Genomic DNA, 26,632 nt, shown 5'->3' with positions numbered 1-26,632 from the left:
ACACAAACAATGTGTGACCTCTTTCATCATCAATCACTGCAAACAGGAAAAACAAGCCGTCTTTAGTTTGTTCAATCAACGTAACCTTTGTCATTTATAACGTATTTTATTTATTAGATACTTATAAATGTGTTAGACGTCACTTGACTTGAATAGGAAAGTTGCCTTTCTAACTGGCTGGCAGTGGTTCGTCACAGAAGGTTCCTTGAATCCCAGTTCGGACGTAGCGGGCCTTTCTGTGTGGAGTTTGCATGTTCTCCCTGTGCATGCGTGGGTTCCCTCAGGTAACTCTGGCTTCCTCTCACAGTCCTTTTTTTTAAAGTTGATGCAACATTTACATTTTTTAAAGTTGACTTCGAAAGACTAAGCATCAATTTGTCATTGCAGAGAGGTTCATAAAATGTAACACCATAAATATATTCCTTCTACAATCTAGTCTCCATACAAATAATTATCACACAAAAACATCACATGCACATTATATCCACATCGATGCAGATCATCTACTACAGATTCCCCTGTGGGATCAAGAAAGTCCTTCTGATTCTAACTCTTGGAATGTGACATTCAACTTTTGGCGCCGACTAGTGGTCACATCAACACATTGCGGCACAGACATGTTCATATTTACATGTTTACTGTCATGTCTAAAAAAAAACAAAACAGCTGTTTCAAATATCAAAAATAAATCTTAATAGAAAAAATACATTTATACAAATACTTAAGTTCAGTTTTGAAGGTTAGTGTTTGAGGTACTTCTCTAATAAGTAACATCTTAATGCAGTATAAATATTTTTAATTATTCTACAAATTCAAATGAAAATATTATCAACTAATTTATAGTGATGAATGGTGAATAGACAAAAAGTACAGGTGGCAATAAATGAAAAAAAAAAATTACATCTACCAGCTGCAGCATTAAAGTGAAAAAAACCCATTAATGCATCAATAACGATAATCCAATAATGCAATTTAGCCTATAATATGCTGCATAATGAGTACCCTTACTTTTTGTTATATGTGCATTTAATTTCCGCTATTATAATAGCAGGACTTCCTGGGAAATATTTGTTGGTTCCAGGTTTTGGTTCATTTTTTTATTCTCTTTCAGAATTATTTTATTATGTTTTATTGACGAAACAATTAATGGAGAAAACAAAGGGCAGATTCATGGTGTATTAAGATAATTATAAGTTGCAGTTTTAGGATAGGCCTTTAAACATTGTACTCTTACAGTATTTTGACACTTTGTTACCTGTTCATTGTCGTATTTGTACTTTAATGTCACCAGTAATTTACAATTTACCGTTTCAGTGCGATTAAATGCAAATACAACCGTTCATTTGGAGACACACCCTCCTTTACTGACTCACCGTCACCTGACTGATCGATGCTCTCTCACACTTTCACTTCTGTCAATACACAGACAGCACTAACTGATCAAGCACAGTAGTTGATCCCAGAGAGAGTCGATCCTTAATATATCACATCAGCTGAACAGGAAATCAGGTGCAGGCTTACGGAGACCCTACCACAGGGTCCAACCCGGAGCTTTCAGTCATGGTCTTCGAGTCTCTGGTCAGCGACCTGCTCAATAGATTCATCGGAGACTATGTGGAGAACTTGGACAAGTCCCAGCTGAAGATCGGGATCTGGGGAGGTAGGCTCTGCAGCTAGCTAGCAGCTAACGCAATAACATACGGTGACAAGCCAGACTCCGTTCAGAAATATCCCATTTTAAAACTAACTTATTTTTAAACAAATATTGTAGGAACAAGTGACATGTATAAATATCTTATTCTAAACACTTGGATCTACTCTTAAATTCGGCATTCAAACAACACACCAATTATTTGTTGTTACGATGCCATTTCAACTTTAATCAAAGCTTCGGCTGCTGTCACTGCCTCACCTCTACCAAAACACAGCAAGGCGTAAGAGGAAGAGCGCGCATTGTTGTGGTCGTGCATTTGAGATAATGTTAGAGTCGACTGTCGGTGCATTAAATTTATGCCGAATTAGAAAACGGCTGACAATGGTCCGGAAAAACAACCCAGCTACGTGCTTTCTTGTGTTACTTTCACAGTAATTTCATAGTAAACTGTCAAGAGTTCAAACGTCAGTCTTCTTTCTGCACCTGTCCTCGATTTGTCCAGGTCAATCTCTCTCTCTCGGTCTGTGTGAACTGTCCTACTGAAACTAAACAGTTAATCTGTCTGACCGGCCAAGAGGCTTAATTTAGTTAACTGAAAATCCAAACCTGCTGCTTATCAGCTCAAAACACACACACACACACACACACACACACACACACACACACACACACACACACACACACGTTGTCTCTGTCCTGGAGAGTTAACACAGTTATCTTGTGTGGATGGAGCCTTGTAATTTGCGTGTTATTATCAGTAGACTTCAGAAACAAAGCATATAATGGACATCTACTTTCAGAAGTAAAAACATGAGGACAGAAATAATCTGCTGTCTGATTAAAACACCCTCGCTGTCACTGACATGCTCAGTTAAACACACAGTTATTCCTGACATGACCCGGCCTGTACACACACATTTCACTACGCAAACAGCAAAATATCTAAGTCAAGTTGAAGGCAAAGTACACTGTGTTACTCCTCTCCCCTAGAATCAAACAATAAAAAAGCTCAGTGTAACAGATCATAATGGGAGAGTCACATGTCTTTCCTTTGTCTTGCTCCTGCAGCTCTGAACAATGTAGGGCTGCAACCACCCATTGTTTCTTTTTTAGTAAATCTGTCACTAATGCGGTGGATTCATTGGTAAATCATTTGGCCTCCAAAAAGCATGAAAACAGTCAAAACACAATGATGATGCGATTTATTATGATAGAAAACTGAAAATATCCTCTTTTGAGAAGCTAAGAGCAGAAACTCTTTGACCTTTTAAGTGTAAGAAACAACTTGAATTATTAAATCTCACATCAGCATTATGTAATATGAAGTATTGCTGTTGCCTTTATGATAACCAGAGTCGTTAAACCTGCATCTGTTGGGCATCACTGTAGCTTCCTCATACCTGCACACGTCTCTGACACACATGTCGGTGTCAGACGAATATGCATAGAAAAAAGAATCCTAACAAACAGGTTCACCTGACACCTCTGAGCTGCTGAAGAGACATCACCTAAAGGTGTTCAGAGCAGGTAGAAACCAGCCGATCCTGAACTATAATCACCGCAAGACAGACTAAACAACAGCTAATATATCAACAGACAAATCAATAACATTACTGATTACCATTTAACTGACATTATTTGTGTAAACCTTGTCTTTGACTTGGGGCTACTAAATATAGAAAATGTAACCGTCATGAAACTTTATTTGAATATAAACTGTTTAAATGTAACATTAATGTTAATGCACATTTAGAAATGTGCATTGTTTTGACAGATTCTGCGTCCCTGCTGAATGCTTCTGTGTTAGATGACAGCATTTTACTGATGGTTCTTCTTTTGTCTCCGCCTGTAGAGCTGGACAAGTGGAACTGTATTTGGTTAGAATTGTCGCATAATTTCATGCGGATGCTGCAGTGATACAGCAAGATGAAAACAGGAAGTAGATAAAATCAGTAACACTACATGTCTAAGAAGTGTCACGCATGTGGCCTTGCTCTTGTTCTGTCACCCGGCAGACCGCTAACCTAACCAGACTGCAAAGGTTTCAAAGCGTTAACCGTGTGTTAAACCAGCTGTGGATGGCTGCAGTGTGGTGAGGTTTAGGGAAAGATTGTGGTTTTGGTTTAAATAAATAAATACAAAAGGAGTTTGACCTGGAAGTCACACCCGGTCTCCTGGGTAAAAGCCCTGTGTATACTACATGGACTCTCCCACTCTGTATACTACAGTACAAAACAACAAACACAGAGCACATTGACTAACTGGACAGATAGTAGGACTTCTGCTGTTTAACAGCTTTGTTTATTCTATTTCTATGTTGTTGTTTTGCACCATCACAACAGGATGAATTCTTTGTATGTTTAAACCTTCTTGGAAGCTCCCAACATTTTTGCAAATCTAATCTAGCATCAAAGTCACGCAGTGTGTCTCATATAACATAAATATTCAAGCTACTTATGAGCTTATTACCTGGCTTCTTCATACACCTATAGATGCAAGCTTGGACACATCATCAGTGATTCCTGGGGTCATAGGGTCATAGGGTGTTTTGGGTCTTTCAGTGTCAGACACCCTCTGCCAGGAGACCCAGTCGGGATTGATCAGGCCCCAACTTGTGTCCAAGCTTCGGGGTCTTCAATATGGCTCTTCTGCCGTGCAGTCCCATAATTCCAAGCTGCTTGAGGACCCTGCAGAATCAGTGGGGGCAGAAACCTCTGCACCCGAACTCAAATGGTTGACACCTGGCCCTCCATCCCCTGCTCTGACACTGGTCCACCAGCCCCTCGTACTTGCCGCTCTTTCTTTCAAATTCCTCCTCCATCCGGTCAGTTCCAGCAGGTCCACTTATCGCGTTGTTTCAGACATAAGCACCATGTCGCGCCTCAGAGTCGTCCCTGCGATGGGAATCAGGTGAATCAGGAGCCTCCTCATACCTGCCATCATGTCATCATGTCATGCATGTTGGTGTCAGATGAACATAAGAGACAAGAATCCTAACAAACGTGTTTGTGACACGTTGAACTTATAGCCAGAGCGTCACGAAGCGTCACACCTGTGACAGGCTGTAACCCGGCGTCTTTCACCGGCTATTTTCCAGATGATATTCTCTGTGGGCGATCTAGATTCTCAGCAGAGGGAACATGTGGTACAGGCATATGAAAACCTGAACCTTTTGTTAGTAATGCCAGAGTAAGAAAAACTGTGTAAGAACTTGCTTTATAATATAATCCTGATCACTGTAATCACACCAGGACAGGGAAATCACAAAAGTGTCATGAAACCTTTTATGTTGAACGAACGTTCATGTATTGTCTTGACTTGGTGTCATATAACACCTCATGTGAAGAGTTCAACAAGCAGCCATCTTTTAACTTACAGCGACCCTTTTTATCTCATTGTCTCTACCTGCTGGACAGGTTTGTCCTTCAGAGGCTGCCGTAATACAGCTACATGTGAACAGGAAGTGGATGAAAAAGCCGGGATGTCTCGATGGTAGATTTAGTACCACACGTGAGAAATCCCATTTTTTGACTGTGTCTGGGGTCATGACCTAGAGGTTCTAGTGTTCCTGTTTTGGCTGACAGGTGAAACCTTTTACTGTGTTGTCTCCAATATATTTGGCATCCCACGCTTCAGGGTGAATGACATCATCCACGGGGTCGCACACAAAGTGCTGAAAAACAAAGATCATCTGTTTTCAACCACCTGATGATCTCCAAGCAACTCGTGCTGACTTTGAATGTCGGGCTGGATCTGCAGCATTCCCCTGGGCTGTTGTCGGCATTAAAGGCTTTTGTCTAAGAATGAATCCCCCGAGGGCGGATGCTCCGTGATACTTTAAAAGGAATTTATGTTTTTGTTCAAATGCAAAAAGATTTCCACCACCGGATGTGCTTCAGACAACAGGGGCTGTCTCTGAGTGTCCACCTGGATCTGCAGCATTCTCCAGGCTGGTTGTCAGTGTTGATGGCTGTCATGTTAGAATGAAACCCCCACGTGCAGACGCTCAGTGCTTCTTTAACAGGCGTATGTGTTCCTCTGTCCAAAAGCAAGAAGTGTTTCCACCAGTGTCGGCTGTTGGACATATTTGCAGCCTACCTAAGCTCAGTCCATGACACCAGTGTTCTTAAAAGCAGCCCTCTGTACGTCCAGAGACTGCACCAACTGGAAGGCTATTGTACTCTAAGGGATGGTGGATATCCCTGTATGTCACAACACATAGCACTCGTACCACTTCACAGGAAGGCAGTGACAGTTGCCTTGCAAAGGTTCGCTCTGAAATCGAGACGGCAACATTGAGTTAGACATTGAACCCCGGTCTCATTGCTAAAAGTCGTGTTTAATGCATCTATGCACGTACATCCCTGGATACTCTGCCAGTCTCTGTACTGCAATACCCAACACCCAATACTAGGGTTACCGTCTAGCATTAACTTACAGTGGGAGCTCTGAGTAGCACAGTGTGTCATGTATTGTTAACATAAACATTCGAGGTAATACAATAGTTGATTTTTTCAAATAAAAGCACCTAAAAGTCTCAGTTTCACTTATGATAACATATTTACAGTACATTACAATAACATGATGTAAACACAAACAGGGACAACCCCCCATTGTGAGCTCTTGATTGGCTGCTCAGCCAGTCGTGCATTAGTCCAATGGTTTAATGGTTCTGCTTGTACTCATTGACTCATAGATAGAAGTGGATCAGGAGGAACCCTGATTTGAATTATGATATGATACTTAACAATGAATGGAATGTAATAACATACAGATCAATAATAATGTTTGTCTTCTGTGTCTCTGCAGGAAATGTTGTACTTGAGAACCTGAAAGTGAAGGAAAACGCTTTGGTAAGTCCCAGGCCTCGCCTCCAGCTTGTCTGGATGATGACATCCATTATTCATTGTGATTGGTCTGCTGGATGTCAGATGGGTGTGTACAGTCACCGGATCAAACGGAAACATGACTTCCCCTAATTGAAAAAAATAAACTGCTAGCCAGGCCGATAAAGACTCCAGGTTAGCTTACAGTTTTGCTTTCCTCTGCGTCCGCTCACGAGTGTTTCTGTGTCGGGCACAGTCCACAGCTTTTACAACTGGAGGCTACACAGATCCACGTCTGTTTCCTCCTCTGGGTTTATATGAAACCTTTATAGTTTTAATATTCACAAGACAAAGAGTCGTAACTGATCTTGTTTACAGTTAGAGGTTTCCTGTCGGAAGATTTACACATTTTTTTATTAATATAATGAAACTATAAACAACACACAGTCACACTGTCTGTTTTTTTTTAAGGTATTTCATGTCTTATCAGAAAGCTGATATATAGAAGTGTTTTGGTGAACCGCATGGGGACTGTTTCCATCTTCCAAGGGGTCTGTGCCTGGGCCACATGCTACCAGGGTCTTATGATCCCAGGGTCCTATATCCGCATCGTTTTGTGCTCTCAAGGTCCTATCTTCCCTGGGTTCTATCAAGTTAAGCTCTTACTGGCCTTTGCTCCCAGAGCCCCATGCTTTCAGGGTCAGTTACTCCTAGGATACTACGCCACCATTCTTCCAAGGTTCTTTTCTCCCAGATTTCATTACTCCAAGAGATCTATGCCCCCGGTATCCTATGCTTCCAAACGTCTTTATTCCATGGTCCTTTTCTATAAGGTACCATACTTCCAGGACTTTATTCTCCAAGGGTTTTATACCTGCGGGGTTCTTTTGTCCCAGGTCCTATGCCACCAGGGTCCTATCATCTCATGGCCTAGGGTCTACTCTCCAAGGATCCTATTCTCCTATGGTCTGTCCCCTCGGATACTGTGCTACCAGGGTCCAATGCTCCTGCGGCCCTATGCTCTATGGGACCTATGCTTCCAGAGTCTTTTGCTCACATGGTTTTATGCTACCAGGGTCTTGTTCTCCAGGCTTTACATTCTCCTAGGGTTCTATGCTCCCAGGGTCATATACTGTCACGGTTCTATGTTCCTAGGGTTCTTTGTTCCCAGGTAATTTTCTCTCAGGGTCCTATGCTCCCCAGTCCTATGCTCCTAGGGTTCTATGCTCCCAGGATTCTATGCTAACAGGGTCCTATGCTCCAAGTGTTTTTTTCAATTTCCCCAGGGACTTGTTCTCCCAGAGCTCTGTTCTGTCAGGGTACCAGGGTTTTTACGTTCCCAGGGTTCTACTCTCCCAGGACCCCAACTCCCAAGGTTGGGTGCTCCTAGGATTCTATGCTCCCAAGGTTCTATAATTCTCATAATATTTTGTTACATAATTCCAGTCACAACATCACAGAATCCAAAGTGAAGCCTGTAACTGTCACATTCAACAGAGATTGAGCTTACTGAGATAGTGAGCAGAAACACTGAGAGAGCAACAGAAGAAGATGAAGGAGGTTTAGATCCATAACTGACTCAAATGATTATCAACTGCTTTAGCCTTTCTGTCAGTTACCTAATTAATGAACTAATGCCTCAGTTGTAATCGTGACAGATGGTGTGTTTGTGTTTCAGAGTGAGTTTGATGTTCCATTCAAAGTGAAGGCCGGACAGATCGGTGAGTTCTACCTGTGTCATGTTTGTTACAACAAGATTGAAACAACAAGCTTGATTTTAATAGGACTCAGCAAAATCAATATTTACAATGTACTTTACATAAAGCAAATATAAGACTTAGAAGTCATCCTCACGAACAACAAAATATTACATTAGGTAACCAGAACTAAAGGTGTAAACAATCATCAAACTAGCTACAATAGATGGAACCAAATCCAGTCCATAGATACTGGGAGAAGACATCACAAACATCATGTATATCATCTTGGATCAAGGACAAAAAATAACTAATGGAGAAACAAAGAAATGACAGGCCAGTAGAAGCTTCCTGTCTGAAACGAGCCTCACACAGCTGCTGTGGACATTAATGTTTGTCTTTGTGTTTTCAGGGAAGCTGACTTTGAAGATTCCCTGGAAGAATCTCTACAACGATGCTGTGGTCGCCACGTTGGAAGGGCTGTACCTGCTGGTTGTTCCTGGAGCCAGTAAGTGATGGTTTCTTCACCCCCATCATGCCTTTGGGCAGCAGACTGCACCAATATGATTATGTCAGTGTTAGCATAAAGATAATCCAAGTAAAAAATCTAATGTGAGAGCTCTGTATGATGATGTATTTTCACTCCATCACTGGATCAGCCAATCACATTTAAGACCATTCATCTGGAAGCTCTGCAGAGTGAGCAGAGCGAGCTCGTCAAACATGGTCCAACTGTCCAACCAGCCAGTGTTTTCTGTTTATCCTGGTCCAGGTGATCGAGCAGTAAATGTCCTCAGCTCCTCTTGAAGGATTCTGGGGTTCTCTGGGGCCTGATAGCCATGGGAACATGTTTGAAATGGGGAGTGCTGTGGGGATAATGCAATATGTGTGAGTGAGGGGCATGGCACCCTCAATATCCTTTAACCCCCATATGAGACAGATCAATATACATAAATGGTATACTGCTGGCTGTGCATCTTTTAATGGATCATGGCCCTTTAAAAAGGCATGTATTTGCCTCTTTGCAAGTATGTGGACGTCATGAGACTTAAATGATTTCCAGTTAAATGAAAATTTTGAACCTAAGGTCCGCTATTAACCAATTACTTAAATTACAATCTCAGAAGGACATCCCACTGAGCCAGAGCCAGAACAGAATCCAAATTATTCCTCCTCACTCTGAGGCTCAACAATCAGCCGTCGCTGCTGTGGTGGGAACGTTATGTTACAACCTTCTTTACTGCCGTCTGACATGCTGTGGGGCAGTGGGATTTTATAACTAAATGTGCAGCCTCGGCCCCCCAAGGTTTTTGAGCCTAGAAAATTCTTTGGACCGAGCCCAACTGAGTCTCGTGGCTGCAGTTCCAGCCCCCTGGTGCCCATAAGTGAGCTCCCTTTGAAGAACTGGCTGCAGGTCAGGTCTGGGTCTCCCTCATCGAGGCGAGGAAGCTTTCATCCCAGCACTCTACAGAGCTCTCTAATAGTTCTTGTAAAGCGTTTATAAAGGGCTGTTTACTCTGATCGCATGTGACACAACAATAACAAGAGTGGATTTTTGCTCTTATAACAGTAATATAATTGTCAAACATTCATCAAATTCTTACTAGTTCCTTAAATATTTAAAATAACACATTTTCTGACTGGAAGGTCTGCAGTCAGAGCTCCTACATTTTGAATGATAAAGTTATTAATCAGTTATGATGGAGGAGAATGTGTTCTCAGATGTTGTGTGTTTGTTCCAGCTGGATCTAAGTTGGAAGCGTGTCCATACATCGGTAAGGCCATCAGGTTCAGGGGTGATGGTTCTGGTTCAGGTCAAATCGGTTTCTGTTTCTGCTTCCTGTTTGGGCTGCACGATGCTACAAAATCATATTTACAGTGATAATAACATGTAATATGGTGATGTGATGGAAAAATAGGACAGCTCTCCTTCACAATTAGAGCTCTCTATGGTATCAGGTTCATGAAGCTGGAGAGCTTTTGCTGTGAAGGAAAGGGAGCCGTGACGTATATGTAGGAGAGGAACTGTTTCTGGCTTATAGACGTCAGAGGAACTGTGATAAACAGAATTAACAGTTCAACACATCGTGCAGCCCAGTCTCTAACTGTAGATTTAGCTGCCTTCTAGTCTGGGGTTTTCTTTCAAACTCTGAAAGGTCACCAGTTACCACAGTCTGATCCTGTGACTTTCTTTTAGGGGATTTATTGGTGTCTGGTACTCTTCTGAATCAAAATCTAAATTCTGTGGAAACTCTTATTTCCAAATATTAGTGAGGTGGTGGCTCACTAACCATTTTTAAGAGTTAATAATTTAAAGATATAATCTCGAAGATCTCAGTTTTGTTCTACTAAAATATTAGGTTACTTGCTATCAGGGCACTATGTATCAAGGTACTTATTATTAGGGTACAAGGTATAAAGATACATAGTACCAGGGTACTAGGATTGTGTGTACTAAATATCAGGGTAATACGTTATCAGATAGGTATCAGGGCACCAATATGAGGGTACAATAACGGGATACTAGATATCAGGGTACTCTGTATCAGCGTACTAAGAACAAAATATCAGGGTACTTAGTACCAGGTATAAAGATACATAGTATCAGGGTACTAGGATTCAGTGTACGGACTATCAGGGTGTTAGGTATCATGGTACTTAGTATTAGGGTACTCAGTTTTTCAGGATACTAAGTATTAGAGTACTAGGTATCAGGGTAAGTATAAGGGTACAAAGCATTGAGTATGAAGCAGCAGATGTGTGGACTACGGTCACATGACTTGATTCATAATTGTTTTGACTTTAGTCTTGACAAAATTTGAAGACCTCCAATGTGACTGTTAGTTTCTGGGACTCATGACTTCATTTGGACTCTAGCCTAGAATTAAACAATTTCATGTTCCTGAAATCGTATATACGTATATATAGCAGATAACATGTTGATATCAGATGTAACGACCGAGCTGTAGTTGATGAAATGTTCCCGTCAGCCTATCAGAGGGAGATACTGTGAAGTACCCGCAGTGACCACCTTTTAGTGAGACTACTACAGACGTGTCAAAAAACTAGAATGTCTGCTGATGCTCCAGAATTTATTGTGAAAACCATCCAGTAATAACACTGATACAATTTACTTTCATTTTATACCAGCTGTTTGTTTATAGGGCTATCTTGGGGCTAACCATCCTTATATGTTGTTTATGGTGTTCATCTCATTCTGCATACAGTGTGTGGATGCAGCATCTGATAGTAGAGCAGGTTGCTGAAGAATAGAATCTGTTTAAACTGTTTTGACTCTTGTTTTTATATCTTCTCACAGCGATTAAGTATGACCCTGCGAAGGAGGAGCGTTACCAGCTGGAGGCGAAGCAGAGAGAGCTGCAGCGCATCGAGGAGGCGCTACAGATGGCTACACGCAGAGGTGAGACAGGCCAACCTCTTACCTCTGACTGACCCTTTTATACACCTGAGGACTCACCGGGCTTATTCTCTGCTGCCTTTGATTTCTTGCTCCTCTGTTTTCTCTTCTGGTGATCTTTTCCGACAGTGACACAAACTCAGAGAGCACTGATATACCTCACAGCAGACATACTACACCATAAGCATCATTAAAAACATAGAAATAAGTGTCTTTAACTTAATCGCCAGTGTTTCATAGTTCACAGTACTTACAAGATTATTTTAAGGCCGACCCCTGATGCGTGACTACAAACTTAAAATATAGCATAGATTTAAAGGCAATATAAAAAAGAGGTGCGTTGTAAAAACAGGATGTCTGTAGGCAGGCAGTAGAGTTGTTTTATGATGGTTGCTCCATTAGTAAAGGAGAAGACTGTTCATGAAAGGTTCAGGTGGATTGGAATGAAAAGTGTGGATTGTAACAGGAATGGCTTTGAATAGTTTTGAGTTTTAATTCAATTAAAGGGACGATAACTGTAACTTAACCGTAACCTAGAGAAGGCTGGTTTCCCCATCATATATGAGATATAATCATCGGCATACAAAGAGCATCACAGTGCTCAGTAAGAAATAATATTATTAAAGTAGAGTAAACAGAAGGAGGGATAACATTGATCTTTATCAACCGTCTGTGGAAGACAAACAGTCCAACAGCTCAACGCGTCTCAGTCATGGTGACGTCATGTTCCGTGAATAAACGTTGTCACCGTATCCACGGTGATTAGTTCACAGTGTTTTATTTGCATGAGATTTGTCTCCAGTTGACTCAAGAAATGTTCATGCCTCCACAGAGTAATCCTACATGTGGCAACCTTTAAACCTGAAGCGGCTTTATTTATGTAATTCAGCTGCTGTATTTGTTCTGCCTATATGCTGCCAAACTAATGGATTAACGCTCGGCAGATTGATTGATGGATGGATGACGGACATACTGATGGATGAGTGAATGTATTAACATGTCGTCTGTGCTGTTCATGCTGCGTGTGCTGTCAGCGTCTCAAACTGGAGACCTGCTGTTCGGCCTGGAGAGTGTTGTTTACAAGGAGCCGCAGAATGGTAACTAACACCCGCTGTAACCCACGCACGACAACATTTTTTTTTCCCCCCAAACTTTATTGAACAGGATGTCAGTATACAAAGTAATATGACAACACTGACATGACATTACTGTTGTTAAGTCACACTTGATGAAATCGCACAGGACTTTGGTTACACGATGACACCATAATACATGATGACACTACACATAACTGTTGGCACATCACACAGGACCACTGGTAGATCTGAACCAGTCAACACAGTGATTAGACAGTTTTTGACTTTAATATGTGTTCATACAGACAGAGGTGCATGTATAAAACTGCAGACTTCAGCTCGTAGGATCCAACATTGTTATCTTCATTTTATTTAAACACGTCGAGTCAGCAGTTTTTCTCTCTGCTGCTTTTAGGAAGTTTCACACACTTATTATAAAGATTCTTCATCCTGCTCTCTGATTGGCTGTTCTCACCTCCACCTGCCTCCTCAGGACTCTTAAACTCAGTCAGCTTTATGTGTTTGTGACACTGAACATGATTGTAACACCCTCAGGAGACGGATGTGTTCCTGCTTCTTGCTTCCTCTCTGTGCTTTCGGGCTTCTCTTGTCTCTAACTGCTGTCTCTTTCTTTAACGCTGCCAAAGTCCACAAAGGATTTAAAAAACAGAAAAAGTCCAAAAAAGGCTTGAAGAAGCTCAAACGACACGACACCAAAGCAGGTAAGGTTTTTGTTTTCACTGGGTTCCACCTGCTGGAGTCCAGGTTGTGGTGGAGACCTCCAGCACTGATGTGCTTTCAGACAGATTTGAATAGAATTAATTTTTTAAGATGCTGACGAATCAAATCGTTTCATGATGATTGAAAATGATGCAGATTTTCATCTCCATGTCATTTGTACCGTCCTGACGGTTTCTGAAACAGTTTCAGGTTTAAATCCTGCAGGGATCAGTCAGGAGGAATAACTCTTCTTTTCTCATAATCTCACGTGAGAATGACCTTCAGGAAATGTCAAACAGCAGAATTTAAATCACATACTGTCATAAAGATGGTAAAGTTAAATAATAGACTGCTAGAAATCAGAGTAGTACAAAGTACAATTTTCTATGTACTTTAGGGACTTGTATAGATTATAAAAACTATAATGATTTTATGCACAGCTCCGGAAACAAAATAAGAGACCACTGCATAAATATGTTTTTCTCTGTTCCTGCTATTTATAGGTTTGTGTTTGTGTAAAATGAACTTTTGTTTTATTGTAAACATTTCTCCTCCTTTCAAATCAAATATTCTCTTCAGGTCTTTTATGAGCAGAAAATGACGACTGGTTAAGAAACCAAAAGATGCAAAAAATATGTTTTTCAGATGTTGAATAATGCAAAGAAAACAAGTTCATGTTGAAACAACAGAATGTTTTCACTCAGGAAGCGTACAGAGATCAATAACCTGGTTTTTAATCGCAGTGTTCATGCATCTCTGCGTGCTCTCCTCCAGTCTGTCACAGAGCTGTTCGGTGACGTTAGGCCGCTCTTGGAGCAGCTCGGCTTTGTTCGATGGCTTGTGACCGTCCATCTTCCTCTTGATCACATTCAGGAGGTTTTCAGTTCAGATCTGGATCGGGCGTCTCTGTAGAGAGAGTTGCTGATTTAAGGAACATTTGGAGCGGTCTCTTATTTTTTCCTGGAGCTGTTTATTTAAAATGTTGTCGGTGGATGGAGTTGGTTTAGATTACAACCCGATCCTCTGACTTTCCTGGTCTTGGGTCTTTGGACTCTTTTAATTCTGTGTTTTGTGTTTCTTTCAGAGAAAGCTCAAGATGACAAGAAGGACTCATTTTTTGAGAAACTCGCTGCTCAGGTGATCAAAAACCTGCAGGTGAAGATCAGCAGCATCCACCTGCGCTACGAGGACGATGTGAGTGTTGGGTTAGGTCCTGTGTTTGTGTCCAGCTCTGACAGTCAGTGTTCAGTGATCACATTAAATTACACCTGTTCAATTAGTGTCAGCGAGTAAACTGTCACCTGTAACCTTCTCTGTCATGTGACTGTTTGTTTCAGCTGTCAGACCCACAGCACCCCCTGTCTATGGGTGTAACGCTGTCCGAGCTCAGCCTGCAGGTAACAGACACACAGACAGACATGCACCCCCACACACATACAAATGTTACTGATAGGTGTGTATTTGACTTATTGTTTGTATTTTTCAGACCACAGATGAAAACTGGAAGGCGTGTATCCTGAATGAAGCTGCAAAGATCATCTATAAGGTGAGAGATGTTCTGCTCGCTCTGCCAGTCACCTGGTTAATTTGGATTTTCAGCACTACATTAACTCTTCGGAAATCAAAAACTTGGTGTTTGATGTCGGGGTAAGGGACTAGAGAAAGTCTTGTATCAGCGGCACTTCTAAAATCAGTGTGTGATGTTTTCAAAATAAGGTCAGTGGGAAAGAAATCTGATGACTGGAAAGCTCCATGAAAGGTACCAGTCGAGTAGATGTGTCTAATTCTGTGTGTAACCTGAGAACTCCGAGTGAAAAATAAAATAAGTTGAAAAAAACGAATAAGCTTATCCTAATGTTCCTGCTCCTGTAAGGTGTTCCACACGGATCACTGCTCGGGCCACTTAGATTTTGTGCACCTGCCGCCCCTCCGTCTGATTTTCAACAAATACAGCAGAAGTTATTAATGAATAGTTTATGCATTTGTTTGTCTCAGCTCGGGCGTCTGGAGAGTCTCTGCGCCTACTGGAACGTCGACAGTCCCATCTTCTACAAAGGATCGTGGGAAGACATCGTGGTGAGTCGATGCTGTTTGACTTTTAACATGAAAAAACGAACTTTTCAACCAGCCAACAAACAAATCAACACAAAATAGAAAATCCTGCAGGAAATGAATATGTGCTTTTTTTTCCCACTTTAAAATTGGTCCTTGTCACATAGAATTACAGTCACAATGATGTGTCAATCACAAACAGGAACCTCAAGTGTGATGTTTCTTTTATACAACAATTACACAAGCGGTAAATAGTAGCAAACAGTAACAATCATCAACAGATTACTTTTTGCCTACTCAACTAGTTCCACAATTTAACTGAAACTGGACTCTTGTTGCCGAGCAACCCAAACATTCTCCTGCACACTGTGTCTCCAGGTTACAACAGAACAGCTGTTTTTTTACCATGTACATTTATCTGATTGTTTTAATTCATCATCAACCAATGAAATAAGAGTCTGCTGTGTGATTCAGAGGTACCAGTCTGATCAATGTAGACACACACGGTCTGCTGTAATGCTAATGGACTGTATTCAGAACAGCTGGCTGAGGCGGAGTGATACACAGAGTGAAAAGTCCCAGTGATGTTGTTCTCTATATCACCACTCATGGAATGCCTCTTATCCAATCAGATTACTTGGTCGGAACTAACTGTTGTATAACAGTAATAAGGGAATGTTTACCCTGTAATATTGGTATAGGTCAAAAAAATTCTCCACTTATTGATTAACCATTGTGTCTATGCATTTTGAAATGGTGTATTGTTTACTATTTTGTACCAACAGTCGAAAACACAGAGATTCAGTTTACAAACTGGAAGCAGCAAATGTTTGTCTATTTTAAAAGAATATAAAGGATTTAAAATGATTGCTGATGTTCAATTGATCCTATAATCCATTAGTTTTTGCAGCTCACTCATTACGAGTTAGTTGCTCGAGGAGCCGAGTCTGCTGTTTTAAAAGAAACGGCAGACTGTTGTGAAAATTCCAAGAGAAAAATCAGGACCTTGAACGACACACAGTGACAGTAAACATTTGCATGCTTCACTGTCATCTGTTTTATTAAGGGTATAAAACTGTGCGTAAGGAATTGATTAAGTTATATGTTTTAAAATGAGTACTGTAATGATTTAAAACAGAGTGTTAAAAATGTAAACAGAGGATGAACATGACTCGGAGCCTTCCTCTTCCTCTTCCTCCTGCAGAATCAGCTCAAGTGTGGGATCAGCAGTAAGGATCAGGAGCTCCCTCACTATCAGTACAGTGAGTTTGTCTCTTCATCCAACGTCTCTCTGCTGATACATTTTTGAAAAATGTTCTTTTGTTAGTTTCTGTCAGGAGAGTTTGACCCTCACTGGGACCCGTACTGTCAGCTAGGTTCAGATGAATGTGGAATATGCAGCTGTCTTTCTGCACTTCTTGGTTATTTTCTAAAACCCATCTATCTGCTCAGGAAGTCATTAAGAATTGACATGAATCATTGATTATCAGTTGGCTGTTTTATCAGTATTGACACATCCTTTCACTGATTGGTTGCTCTGTTTATTTGTAGTCTTCAAGCCAATCTTTGCCTCTTCTAAAATATGCATCAACCCGAACGCCGAGCTGGAGCTGAAAACACCAAAAGCCAACCTGCACCTGGAGGTTCAGAACATCGCCATAGAGATGACCAAACCACAGGTATGTAAAGGTATACACCACAGGCTGTGTGATCACCTAGCATGATCACAGGTTTAGTGAAGCTGATATTTCCTGGATATGTTGAACTTGCCTCGTAGGGCAGGTTTCTCCTCAGGTAGGCCAGGTTGTTTCAGCTCCACTTGTGACTCTGGTTTTAAAAAATAAGACTGCCGCAACTTTGCCATTTTTTTTCTCCATGTGTTTATGGATACCCTGTGTTGTGTTGTGCTCCCCAACAGTACCTCTCCATGGTGGATGTGCTGGAGTCCGTCGACTGCATGTTCAAGAACGCCCCCTACAGAAAGTTCAAGCCTGAAGTTCCGGTCCACAAAAATGCCAAACTCTGGTCAGTTCAACATCAATCGTACTTTGAGAGAACATATTATTTCCACTAAAACTGTTTGAGGATGTGTTTTTAAGGGTTTCTGCTGTCCTGTGAGTGCCCCCTGCAGGAGGCAGAGTCTATTACGGCCTCAACATGAAGAGAAAACACCTGATCCTTGATGAATTCTTAAACCCCGAGCAGCAGTGGAGCTAAAACTCAACATTTGTCCTGACCAAGAAAGAGAAAAATCGTACTATTAAACGTTTATCTTACTTAATATTACTTTAATTTCTTTTTACTGCCAGTACTAATTTCTTGAATTCAGGTAAAAATCCTAAACGTCAAGCAAACCTGTTACAACAAAGCTTTAAGACCTCAGTAAGATCGAATCCTTAATTCAATTTGTGCGAGACCAAACAAAAAATAAATAAATAACTGCTTAAAACCTGAAACAGCCGGTAGGATCCGACCTTGGTTAGATTTAAAGATGTCACTTGAAGGCTTCATCCCCTGAAGATTGTAATTCACAACCTTCCTGTTTGAAGTAGTCCGTTTGTCCTGATATAACGGCTAGAGCACAAATTTGGATACCAGGTGAAAGAAGCTGTACTGCCTGTAAAATGACCTGTACTCGACCTCTGACAGGTTTGGGGTGCGCTGTGTTTCTGTGTCTCTGCCAGGTGGAGGTACAGCTTCAACAGCATCATGGAGGTCCACATCAGACGCTCCAGTCAGATGTGGTCCTGGTCCAAAATCAAAGAGCACAGAGAGAACCTGAAGGCCTACAAGACCGCCTTCAAGAACAAACTGTTGAGCCAGAACAAGCCCAACTCGGACATCGAGCAACAGATCCAGGTACTGCTGAGCAAACTCATTATGTGCACCAAGCTGTAGAACACTGATCATAAAAAGCCAGAGTCCGTTTAAATGGATGAAACTTCTTCAGCTGTCAGAAGGAGCTTTGGTCACTACAGTACCTCAATGATTTATATCCAGCCAAAGGATCAAATGAAAGTCATACAGTACAAATAGTATGAAGGTACAGGCCTGACTGTGAATATTTAAGAAAAGAACAGACGCTGGGTTCTAAAGTGTTCTTATTTAGGACTAAACACTAAACAAATGGTTTGAATTTTGTTTCGGCTGCTGACCTGCTGCCTCTTCTACTGATCTCTGTTTCTACCAGGATCTGGAGAAAGCTCTGGACGTCTTCAACATCACTTTAGCCCGGCAGCAGGCGCAGGTGGAGGTGAGTATGACAACGCAGCTCTGACTGAGCATCAGCAACAGACCAGTGTCCACTCAAACTGGACGTATTCTACCCAAACATGACGCTCTACCTCTCCCTGCTCCAGGTGATCAGGTCCGGGCAGAAGGAGTTGGCGAAGAAGGCAGCGGCAACGCAGAAGCAGGGAGGAGGAGGTTTCTTCAGCAACCTCTTCGGCCGAAAGGCGAAGAAAGAGGAGCAGGAGCGAGAAGAGAGCAAGGAGACGGAGAGTAAGTGACTTCAAACAGACATCCATCGCTAGAACCGCTTGACTTTATATAATTTGTCTGCATAATTATAGAAAAATGTTTTGTTGTATAGCTGAGGGAGCATTTCGATGTTGAACAGAAGAGGCCCGAGGATGGAGCCTTGGGGAACTCCGGGTCATTTAAAAATGAACTGATTAGATTTAATTGGTCAAAGCTCACGTCTTTCCTGTTCTTGTAAACATCAGTCCTCTGTAGAAACAGTCTCTAATTTAAGAAAAGCATTTTTATCACTTGAAATTATAACCCTAAATCATAAATGTCAATGTCGATATAACTTCCGTTTCATTACTTATATTATATAAGATAAGATAAGATAATCCTTTATTGATCCCCAGGTGTTGCAGCAGTACAAAGACAAAATAAAATAGGTCAGTAAATACAGTATAAAATAATAATAGATAAAGATAAATAACAAGATAAAGTGACAAGTCATGAGTCCGGACAGACATGGAAGCAACTGCAGAGTGTTAATTATTTTTATTTAACACATGAACACAAACTTAATGATCTGAGGAGAGAGATTTTGGCTTTAGGTGACCTGAAAAGATTTCGGTCGACATGAAGAGACGTAAGATGCTGATGAAGACTTGTGGACTCTTTCCCTTTAGCAGTGAACTGAAGACATTTGTACTGACGATATATTTCAGGTTCTGGGTTGGACGAGATCATGACGACAGAGGAGAAAAAAAAGCTCTACACTGCCATTGGCTACAGCGGCAGCTCTCACAACCTGGCTTTACCCAAACAGGTGAGCACACCCTTCATATTCACGCACTGGATGAAGTCTGCCCCCAACAGGACAAGAAATGGTAGAACCTAATGGACTGTTTTCACTGAAATACCCCGATGTCCGCCTTCTCTCCAGCAGGTAGCCAGGACTTGGTGTTAAAAGTAAATTAATTTGTGTGTGTGTGTGTGTGTGTGTGTTCAGTACGTGGCGGTGGTCGTCTCCTTCCAGCTGTTCAGGACCTCTGTGACGATCAGAGAGCTGCCGGACATCCCAGAGATCCTTAAAGTCCAGATGATCGACCTCAGCACCCAAATATCTCAGAGACCTGGAGCTCAGGCCTTCAGGTGAGCCCCCCTCTCTCTCTGTGCTTTTGCTTTTGTTTTAGTGGACCTCCAATAACTTTTCTCAGTGTGTAAATTAATGGAAGCTCTCCGTGTCCCCCTGCAGGGTGGAGGCGGCGCTGCAGCACTGGTATGTCACAGGGTTACAGCAGCAGGGGGCGGTACCTTCACTCATCGCCTCTGTGGGAGACTCGTCTTCCTCTCTGCTCAGCGTCGTGTTTGAGATAAACCCAGAGGAGAGCGCTGCCGACCAGCTGCTCAGAGTCCACTCTCAGCCCGTTGAGATCATCTACGACGCGGTAAAGACCAGCCACCACCTGACCTCAGATCAGATCCCTCATGACTGGTTTGTTCTCCTGTCTCTATAAGTGAAATCTGCTTCCTGCTTTCTGTCCTCCAGCTGACGGTGAACAGTTTGGCCGACTTCTTTAAAACAGGGAAAGGCGTCGATCTGGAGGTCCTGACCTCAGCCACTCTGTCCAAACTGGAGGAGTTCAAAGAGAAAACTGCCACAGGTCAGTTTCATCATCAGGAGTCATGTTAGGTCTGAGAAATCCAAAGTATGACATGTTCATAAGAGCTCTGATGGTCTCTGCAGGTTTGTCTCACATGATCGAGACCAGGAAGATCATGGACCTGAGGATCGACCTGAAGCCGTCCTACCTGCTGGTACCGAAGTCCGGTTTCTATAGCAACACGTCAGACCTCATCATCGTAGACTTCGGTAGTTTACAGGTCGGTTCTTTTTTTATTTCATGTTTATATCTCTTTAAATGATATCTAATTGTATTTAATTGGGTTTAGTTGAGGATCTTTGCTTATAGTTTGAGATTTTATTGACTATAATTTTGATTTTTGGTCAAATTTAAGGATTTTTGCCTGCAATTTGCAATTTAAGGGTTTCTAGCTGAATGCCTGGAATGCTTTAGATGTTTCTTTGATGCTGCACATCATCACGTCGTAACAGAACTGTGTTGTGGTTGACTGAACTCGCACGTGTTTGCAGTTCAACAGTGTCGAGCAGAGCGGTCTCAGTTCGTCCTCGTCCTCCTTCTCCTCTCTGGAGGAAATCATGGATCGAGCCTACGACAGATACAATGTGGAGCTACGACGAGTCCAGGTGCTCTACAGCAAGTCAGGTACACAACTAATACACACGCCTCTACAGCTACACAACGACGAAACAGGGTCCTGAAGTCTGTTTTATTAAGTCAGCTGTGCGTTCATTCCAGGAGAGGCCTGGAAGTCGGCTCGGCTGCAGGATTCATCAGTCCAACACATTCTCAAGCCGATGGACTTTACTATCCAGCTGGCCAAGTGTATGGTGGAGAAGGACGCCAGGATGCCCAGGTACATGTCCACTCCCCGCACAGACTCACCTGTGGGCTCACCTTTACACTATCATCATGATTTTGTCCTGTTTGTTCTTCAGGTTGAAGGTGGCGGGGGAGCTCCCGCTGCTGCACGTTAAGATCTCGGACCTGAAGATCCACAACGTTCTGGAGCTGGTCGATAGTATTCCTCTTCCCAACATGGACTCCCCCCCCTCCACCCCCAAAGAGAAGGTACACCTGGTACAGTCCAAGATTAATGCAGCAAGGAATTTAAGGGGGGTGCTGTAATGTTTGTGGGAGTGATGGAGGAGTTAAAAAGATAGAGGAGTTTAAAGGAGTGATGGAGGAGTTAAAAAGATAGAGGAGTTTAAAGGAGTGATGGAGGAGTTAAAAAGATAGAGGAGTTTAAAGGAGTGATGGAGGAGTTAAAAAGATAGAGGAGTTTAAGGGAGTGATGGAGGAGTTGAGGGGATTGATTGAGGAGTTAAGCGGTGTAATGGAGGAGTTTAGGGAGCGATGGAGAAGTTAAGGGGATAAATGGAGGATTTAAGGGAAGTGATAGAGGAGTTGAGGGGAGTGCCTGAGGAGGTTTTGGGATTGATTGAGGAGTTAAGGGCAGTTTTTGAGGATTTAAGGGGAGTGCTGTGAAGTTTAAGGGAGTGATGGAGAAGATAAAAAGATAGAGGAGTTTAAAGGAGTGATAGAGGAGTGGAGTGGCCGAGGAGGTTAGGGGTATGATGGAGGAGTTTGTTAGATGGACTGAGTAGTTAAGTGGAGAAATGGAGGAGTTTAGAGAACAATAGAGGAGTTAAGGGGATTAATGGAGGATTTAAGGGGATTGACAGAGGAGTTGAGGGGGGTGATGGAAAAGGTTGGAGGATTGATTAAGGAGTTATGGGCAGTAATCATGGATTTAAGGGTGGTGATAGAGGAGTGGAAGGGAATGTTAGAGGGGGTCTTGGGATTGACTGAGGAGTTAAGGAGCTAACTGAGGATTTAAGGGGAGTGATGGAGGAGTTGAGGGGAGTGATGGAGGAGGTTATGGGATCGATTGAGAAGTTAAGGGCGGTAATCAAGGATTTGATGATGAAGGAGTTTATGTGTGTGATGGAGTACATTAGGGGAGTCATGGAGGAGTTTATGGGTAGATGTGATAAAGAATTTGCAGGAGTGATGAAGGAGTTGTCGTGTTATGTTTTGGGAAACTAAGAGCAGCTCTGGACTGATCCATGTTTGTTTCCTGCTGCAGGTGCTCTCTCTGGCAGAGGCCAGACCAAGACCGCTCACCCTTCACCCCTCCCTCCTGGAAGCCATGGAAACAGGTCGGTGCTCTCTTCTGATTTAAACCATTTTGATAAGATTTGTAATAATTTGTAATTAGTGTTTGTGCTGCTGTGTTTTAGATTCAGATGAAGACACCAGCGAGAAGTCCACAGACGACGATCAACAGCATTTGGCTTCAGAGGAGCTCACCGACCTTCATTTCAAGTTTGAAGTCAAAGAGGTTTGTTTGTTTGTTTGTCTCAGGTGAGGTCACATTGTGACTCAGAGGGGCGGAGCCTACTATCAGCCTGTCTAACATTGTTGAGTTTCATGTTACCTGGAGTCCATGTGAGCCAGTAGTGTGTGTGTGGTGTGTTCAGGTGCTGTTGGAGCTGACCCGGCAGGTGGACCAGGAGAAGACGGTCCTCTCTCTCAGCGTCTGTCAGCTGGGAGCCGAAGGAAAGAAGCGGACCTTCGACATGAGCGTCACCTCATACCTGCGCAGGGTCACACTCGACTACTGCGACGTACCAGGTAACGTGTGGATGACATCATGATTTCAAATTTAAACTGAAGATCTGATCGTCCTGATTGGCTTAAACCAACCAAACAAAGATGCCATCCAGGGAAAGCCTCAGTCATCTTCAGACCTGATGTCAGATGATTTAACTTCTTTGGTTACTATTTTCAAACATGTCAAACACAGATGTTGTCAACAAACAGAGAAACAAATCAGTTGTTGATTTTCAGTAATCTATAAATGAAGACTTTAAATACATTTTACTGATCAGCCAAAGAAGAAAAGTCTCAAACATCCTGGTTTCGGCTGATTTTGTAAAAGCACTGAACTCGATCCAGTTAGATATCAGCAGTAGAGATAAAAGATAAAGCTAACGTGCAGCTGCAAAAACAACATGCAGGTAGAGAACACCTTAAGTGACCTAAAGAGTAACCTGTTCAGGTGCTGTTTGCATTGTAATGAGTTGTTTCTGTGTTTTCTCTTTAGACGGAAAGAACCGTCCTCTCCACCTGATCAGCTCCTCGGAGCAGCAGGGCTCCGACCTGCTGAAGGTGGAGTTCCTCAAGGTGAGCACAAACATGTTCGCTTGTTCTGAGACGCGACACCTGAGCTAAAGATATTTTTATCCCCGAAAGGTCAAAGGGCAACTTTACTTTGACATCATTATGTACTAGGAAAACACTGCCCATAGTCCCGTCCTGTTTTTACCTCAGCAACACCTGGAGGGAATTTTATCTTAAATATTGTTTGTTAATTAACGTTTTTAGTAGGTGAAGTTGATCATTTCAATTATAACAAAAATCAACAGGATGGTGGAGGAATGTGAAAAGCAGATGTCACAGTCAGTCTGTCAGTGAGCGAGGGGAGATTTCAGGAACAGTGGAAAGTGTAGGGAGTGATGGGAGGAGTCTGAGGAGCGATAAGGGGAATGAGAGGTAGTTCATTAGAGATTTGGAGGTTTGGGGGAGGCTGAGGTAGAACACTGTAAAGACGTTACGCTGCTGTTACGCATGAATACAAACAGCAGCAACATTTGCTAACAGACACCAAAGTTCTGGAAGTGAAACACAGACATGATACCGGCTCCAGTTGTGAACATGTTTCTGTGTGTGTCGTCCTGCAGGCCGACCCGACTGGTCCCAGCTTCCAGACTGCCTTCAACAACACTGAGCAGACGCTGAAGGTGGGTGGAGGAGGTTTCAAAAGCAACAGGTGGCTGCAAATGTAAAGCTGTGTGCCACAGCAGGGAAAAAAACTGGCTTTGTTTCTGTTTCTTAAAGTTTAGGACTCTGTTATATCAGCTCACAGGAGCCACTGACAAGTTAAAACAGCCAATACTAAAGAAATACAGAGGGTATTAGATTATTTGGGTGTGATTTCCTGGTTGAAAAAGTTGTGTGTTTGAATGTTTAGCTCCTTTAGTTGCATTAAAATGAACATGAAAGTTTAAATATTTAAAAAAGTAAACAATATTAAAAACAATCCCAGGTTTACAGGTTCCAGCCAACTGAAGCTCATAAGTGAAACGCAGGAAACTCAAAGTACATTTTAGTGATACCTGTGTTTGTACCAGTTAGTGATCGTCAGGTGTCTCACAGCTGTTTACCTGCTGTTGTTTCAGGTGGAGTTTTCCTCTCTGCACTTCCTCCTTCACACTAAAGCTCTGCTGTCAACCATCAACTACCTGAACACCGCCATGCCGCAAAAACTCAGCGCCAGCCGCGACCAAGACACCAAAAAACAAGTGGAGAAGAGCGACCAGGCCCGGACAGGTGAGTCCAGACCGCTCACAGGTGTGCTGATGTGTCCAGTCTGATGTTATGCATCTCACAGGAAGTGACTCATCGCCTTTCTGCTCTCTCTGCAGTGTCCAAAGCAGCCAAAGATGGAGGCGTGTTCAGCTTCAAGCTGTTTGCTATGTTGGGTTGCTTCCACGTGGAGGTGTGTGACGATCACTGCAGCATCGCTGACATCAGAGTGCAAGGTAAGAAGGCATGTGTGGACCAGTCTGAAGGAGCACAGTGAGCTTTGAACAAGGCTGACAGAGACGCTGACAGCATGTTTAAACATCTTCATGTGTCACCTCACTGTCGCCGCCCTGCAGGAATCGATGCGTCGGTGTTGGTGCAAGCGAAGGAGACGGAGGTGTTTGCTCGACTCAGAGACATCGTGGTCACAGACGTCAACCCCAAAACCGTCCACAGAAAGGTCCGGAACAGAGAAGTTATAGTTACTATTATTCAGAGCATTTCTTCTCTACTGACTGTTTGCTGCATCTTCTAACACTCACGAGTATTGGAGATAAAAAGGTCAAAGAGCTCCATGCTACTCTCTGTGTCTCTAGCTTTCTTTTTAACTGTATTTATGTTGCTTTTGTTTCATAAACTCTATGAGATGTTATTTTTTACATATGCTTCTCCTCCTCCTCCTCCTCCCCCCTGCAGGCGGTGTCCATCGTGGGTGAGGAGGTGTTCAGCTTCAAACTGTCCTTGTATCCAGGGGCCACGGAGGGGGAGGGATACAGCGACATGTCGAAGGTGGACGGGAAGGTCACGCTGCGTCTGGGCTGCATCCAGATCGTCTACCTGCACAAGTTCCTCATGTCGCTGCTGGTCAGACTTTCTATATATATAGATACACTTACATAAATGAATTCTCATATATAAACGTATATGTTATGATGGTGCACACAGTGCATTCACAAGTACTCTTCACGTTCTTCCATTTGTTGGTTTGCAGCCTTGTGATAAAATGTTTCATCACCACTCAGTGCTCCTTACTGACTAAACAAAACAGGATAATGGAAATATTTTCACGTTTCTTAAAAACTTTAAAAAATTTTATTAACAAAAGTATTTGGACTCGTTGCTTTGGCAAATAAATGTAGCTCAGATCCCGTTTCTCTTGATCCGTGCGGAGGCACAGATCTGGCCTGTGGAGAAACTTCCAGAAGTACAAGCATCATTGCAACGATTGATAACAATTCAAAATAGACCGTTTAGAATTTTAATTGAAAGATATAAAGTAGAAAGAAGATAAATTAGAAAGTTTCTGTTTAAAGGGAATAAAAAGCGTCTTTACAGCAGTTTCAGTTCTAAATGAAATGTGTGTGTGTGTGTGTGTGCGTGTGTGTGTGTGTGTGTGTGTGTGTGTGTGTGTGTGTGTGTGTGTGCGTGTGTGTGTGTGTGTGTGTGTGTGTGTGTGTGTGTGTGTGACAGTGTGAACATGTTTGTTTCCTGTTGCATGTTTTTCTCTACAGCTTCTCGTCTCTCATGTTTCTGCTCTGTTTGATGTGTTTTGTTCTTTCAGGCTTCTTTTAGCTTTCAGTATTCGTCTGCTGATGAGGTACAGCTTCCAGCACGCAGCTCTGAACTGCATCAAACCTGCTGCTTTAGCTTCACTCAGCGACTCCACCGCACCTTCAGTCCACCTTAAATATCATCTGGTTTACGGTTGTCAGT

General features: G+C 42.4%; 1 protein-coding gene across 1 annotated transcript in view; it reads left to right on the top strand.

The window, feature by feature from the left end:
- The first annotated feature begins 1,505 nt into the window (after window positions 1–1,505).
- The window catches only part of vps13c (vacuolar protein sorting 13 homolog C), a 57,435-nt gene continuing 32,308 nt past the window's right edge, over window positions 1,506–26,632 (top strand). The window contains exons 1-33 of the mRNA XM_069662931.1: window positions 1,506–1,660; window positions 6,464–6,507; window positions 8,159–8,201; window positions 8,590–8,685; window positions 9,920–9,952; window positions 11,497–11,598; window positions 14,476–14,585; window positions 14,729–14,788; window positions 14,878–14,937; window positions 15,387–15,467; window positions 16,648–16,705; window positions 16,995–17,122; window positions 17,362–17,468; window positions 18,128–18,302; window positions 18,634–18,696; window positions 18,803–18,944; window positions 19,631–19,731; window positions 19,915–20,057; window positions 20,161–20,353; window positions 20,455–20,569; window positions 20,653–20,789; window positions 21,061–21,193; window positions 21,287–21,404; window positions 21,487–21,619; window positions 22,638–22,710; window positions 22,792–22,892; window positions 23,032–23,185; window positions 23,658–23,737; window positions 24,295–24,354; window positions 24,793–24,943; window positions 25,039–25,155; window positions 25,276–25,379; window positions 25,616–25,783. Of these exons, the coding sequence (XP_069519032.1) occupies window positions 1,561–1,660; window positions 6,464–6,507; window positions 8,159–8,201; window positions 8,590–8,685; window positions 9,920–9,952; window positions 11,497–11,598; window positions 14,476–14,585; window positions 14,729–14,788; window positions 14,878–14,937; window positions 15,387–15,467; window positions 16,648–16,705; window positions 16,995–17,122; window positions 17,362–17,468; window positions 18,128–18,302; window positions 18,634–18,696; window positions 18,803–18,944; window positions 19,631–19,731; window positions 19,915–20,057; window positions 20,161–20,353; window positions 20,455–20,569; window positions 20,653–20,789; window positions 21,061–21,193; window positions 21,287–21,404; window positions 21,487–21,619; window positions 22,638–22,710; window positions 22,792–22,892; window positions 23,032–23,185; window positions 23,658–23,737; window positions 24,295–24,354; window positions 24,793–24,943; window positions 25,039–25,155; window positions 25,276–25,379; window positions 25,616–25,783 (3,483 nt within the window). The 5' untranslated portion in view covers window positions 1,506–1,560. The remainder of the gene's footprint in view (window positions 1,661–6,463; window positions 6,508–8,158; window positions 8,202–8,589; window positions 8,686–9,919; window positions 9,953–11,496; window positions 11,599–14,475; window positions 14,586–14,728; window positions 14,789–14,877; window positions 14,938–15,386; window positions 15,468–16,647; window positions 16,706–16,994; window positions 17,123–17,361; window positions 17,469–18,127; window positions 18,303–18,633; window positions 18,697–18,802; window positions 18,945–19,630; window positions 19,732–19,914; window positions 20,058–20,160; window positions 20,354–20,454; window positions 20,570–20,652; window positions 20,790–21,060; window positions 21,194–21,286; window positions 21,405–21,486; window positions 21,620–22,637; window positions 22,711–22,791; window positions 22,893–23,031; window positions 23,186–23,657; window positions 23,738–24,294; window positions 24,355–24,792; window positions 24,944–25,038; window positions 25,156–25,275; window positions 25,380–25,615; window positions 25,784–26,632) is intronic.

The sequence above is a fragment of the Semicossyphus pulcher genome, unplaced genomic scaffold (genome assembly GCF_022749685.1).
Source record: "Semicossyphus pulcher isolate SPU_LCO1_2020_fin unplaced genomic scaffold, fSemPul1.0.p SCAF_1, whole genome shotgun sequence".
NCBI classification, from domain to species: domain Eukaryota; kingdom Metazoa; phylum Chordata; class Actinopteri; order Labriformes; family Labridae; genus Semicossyphus; species Semicossyphus pulcher.
This window is presented reverse-complemented; position numbering and strand designations above follow the sequence as displayed.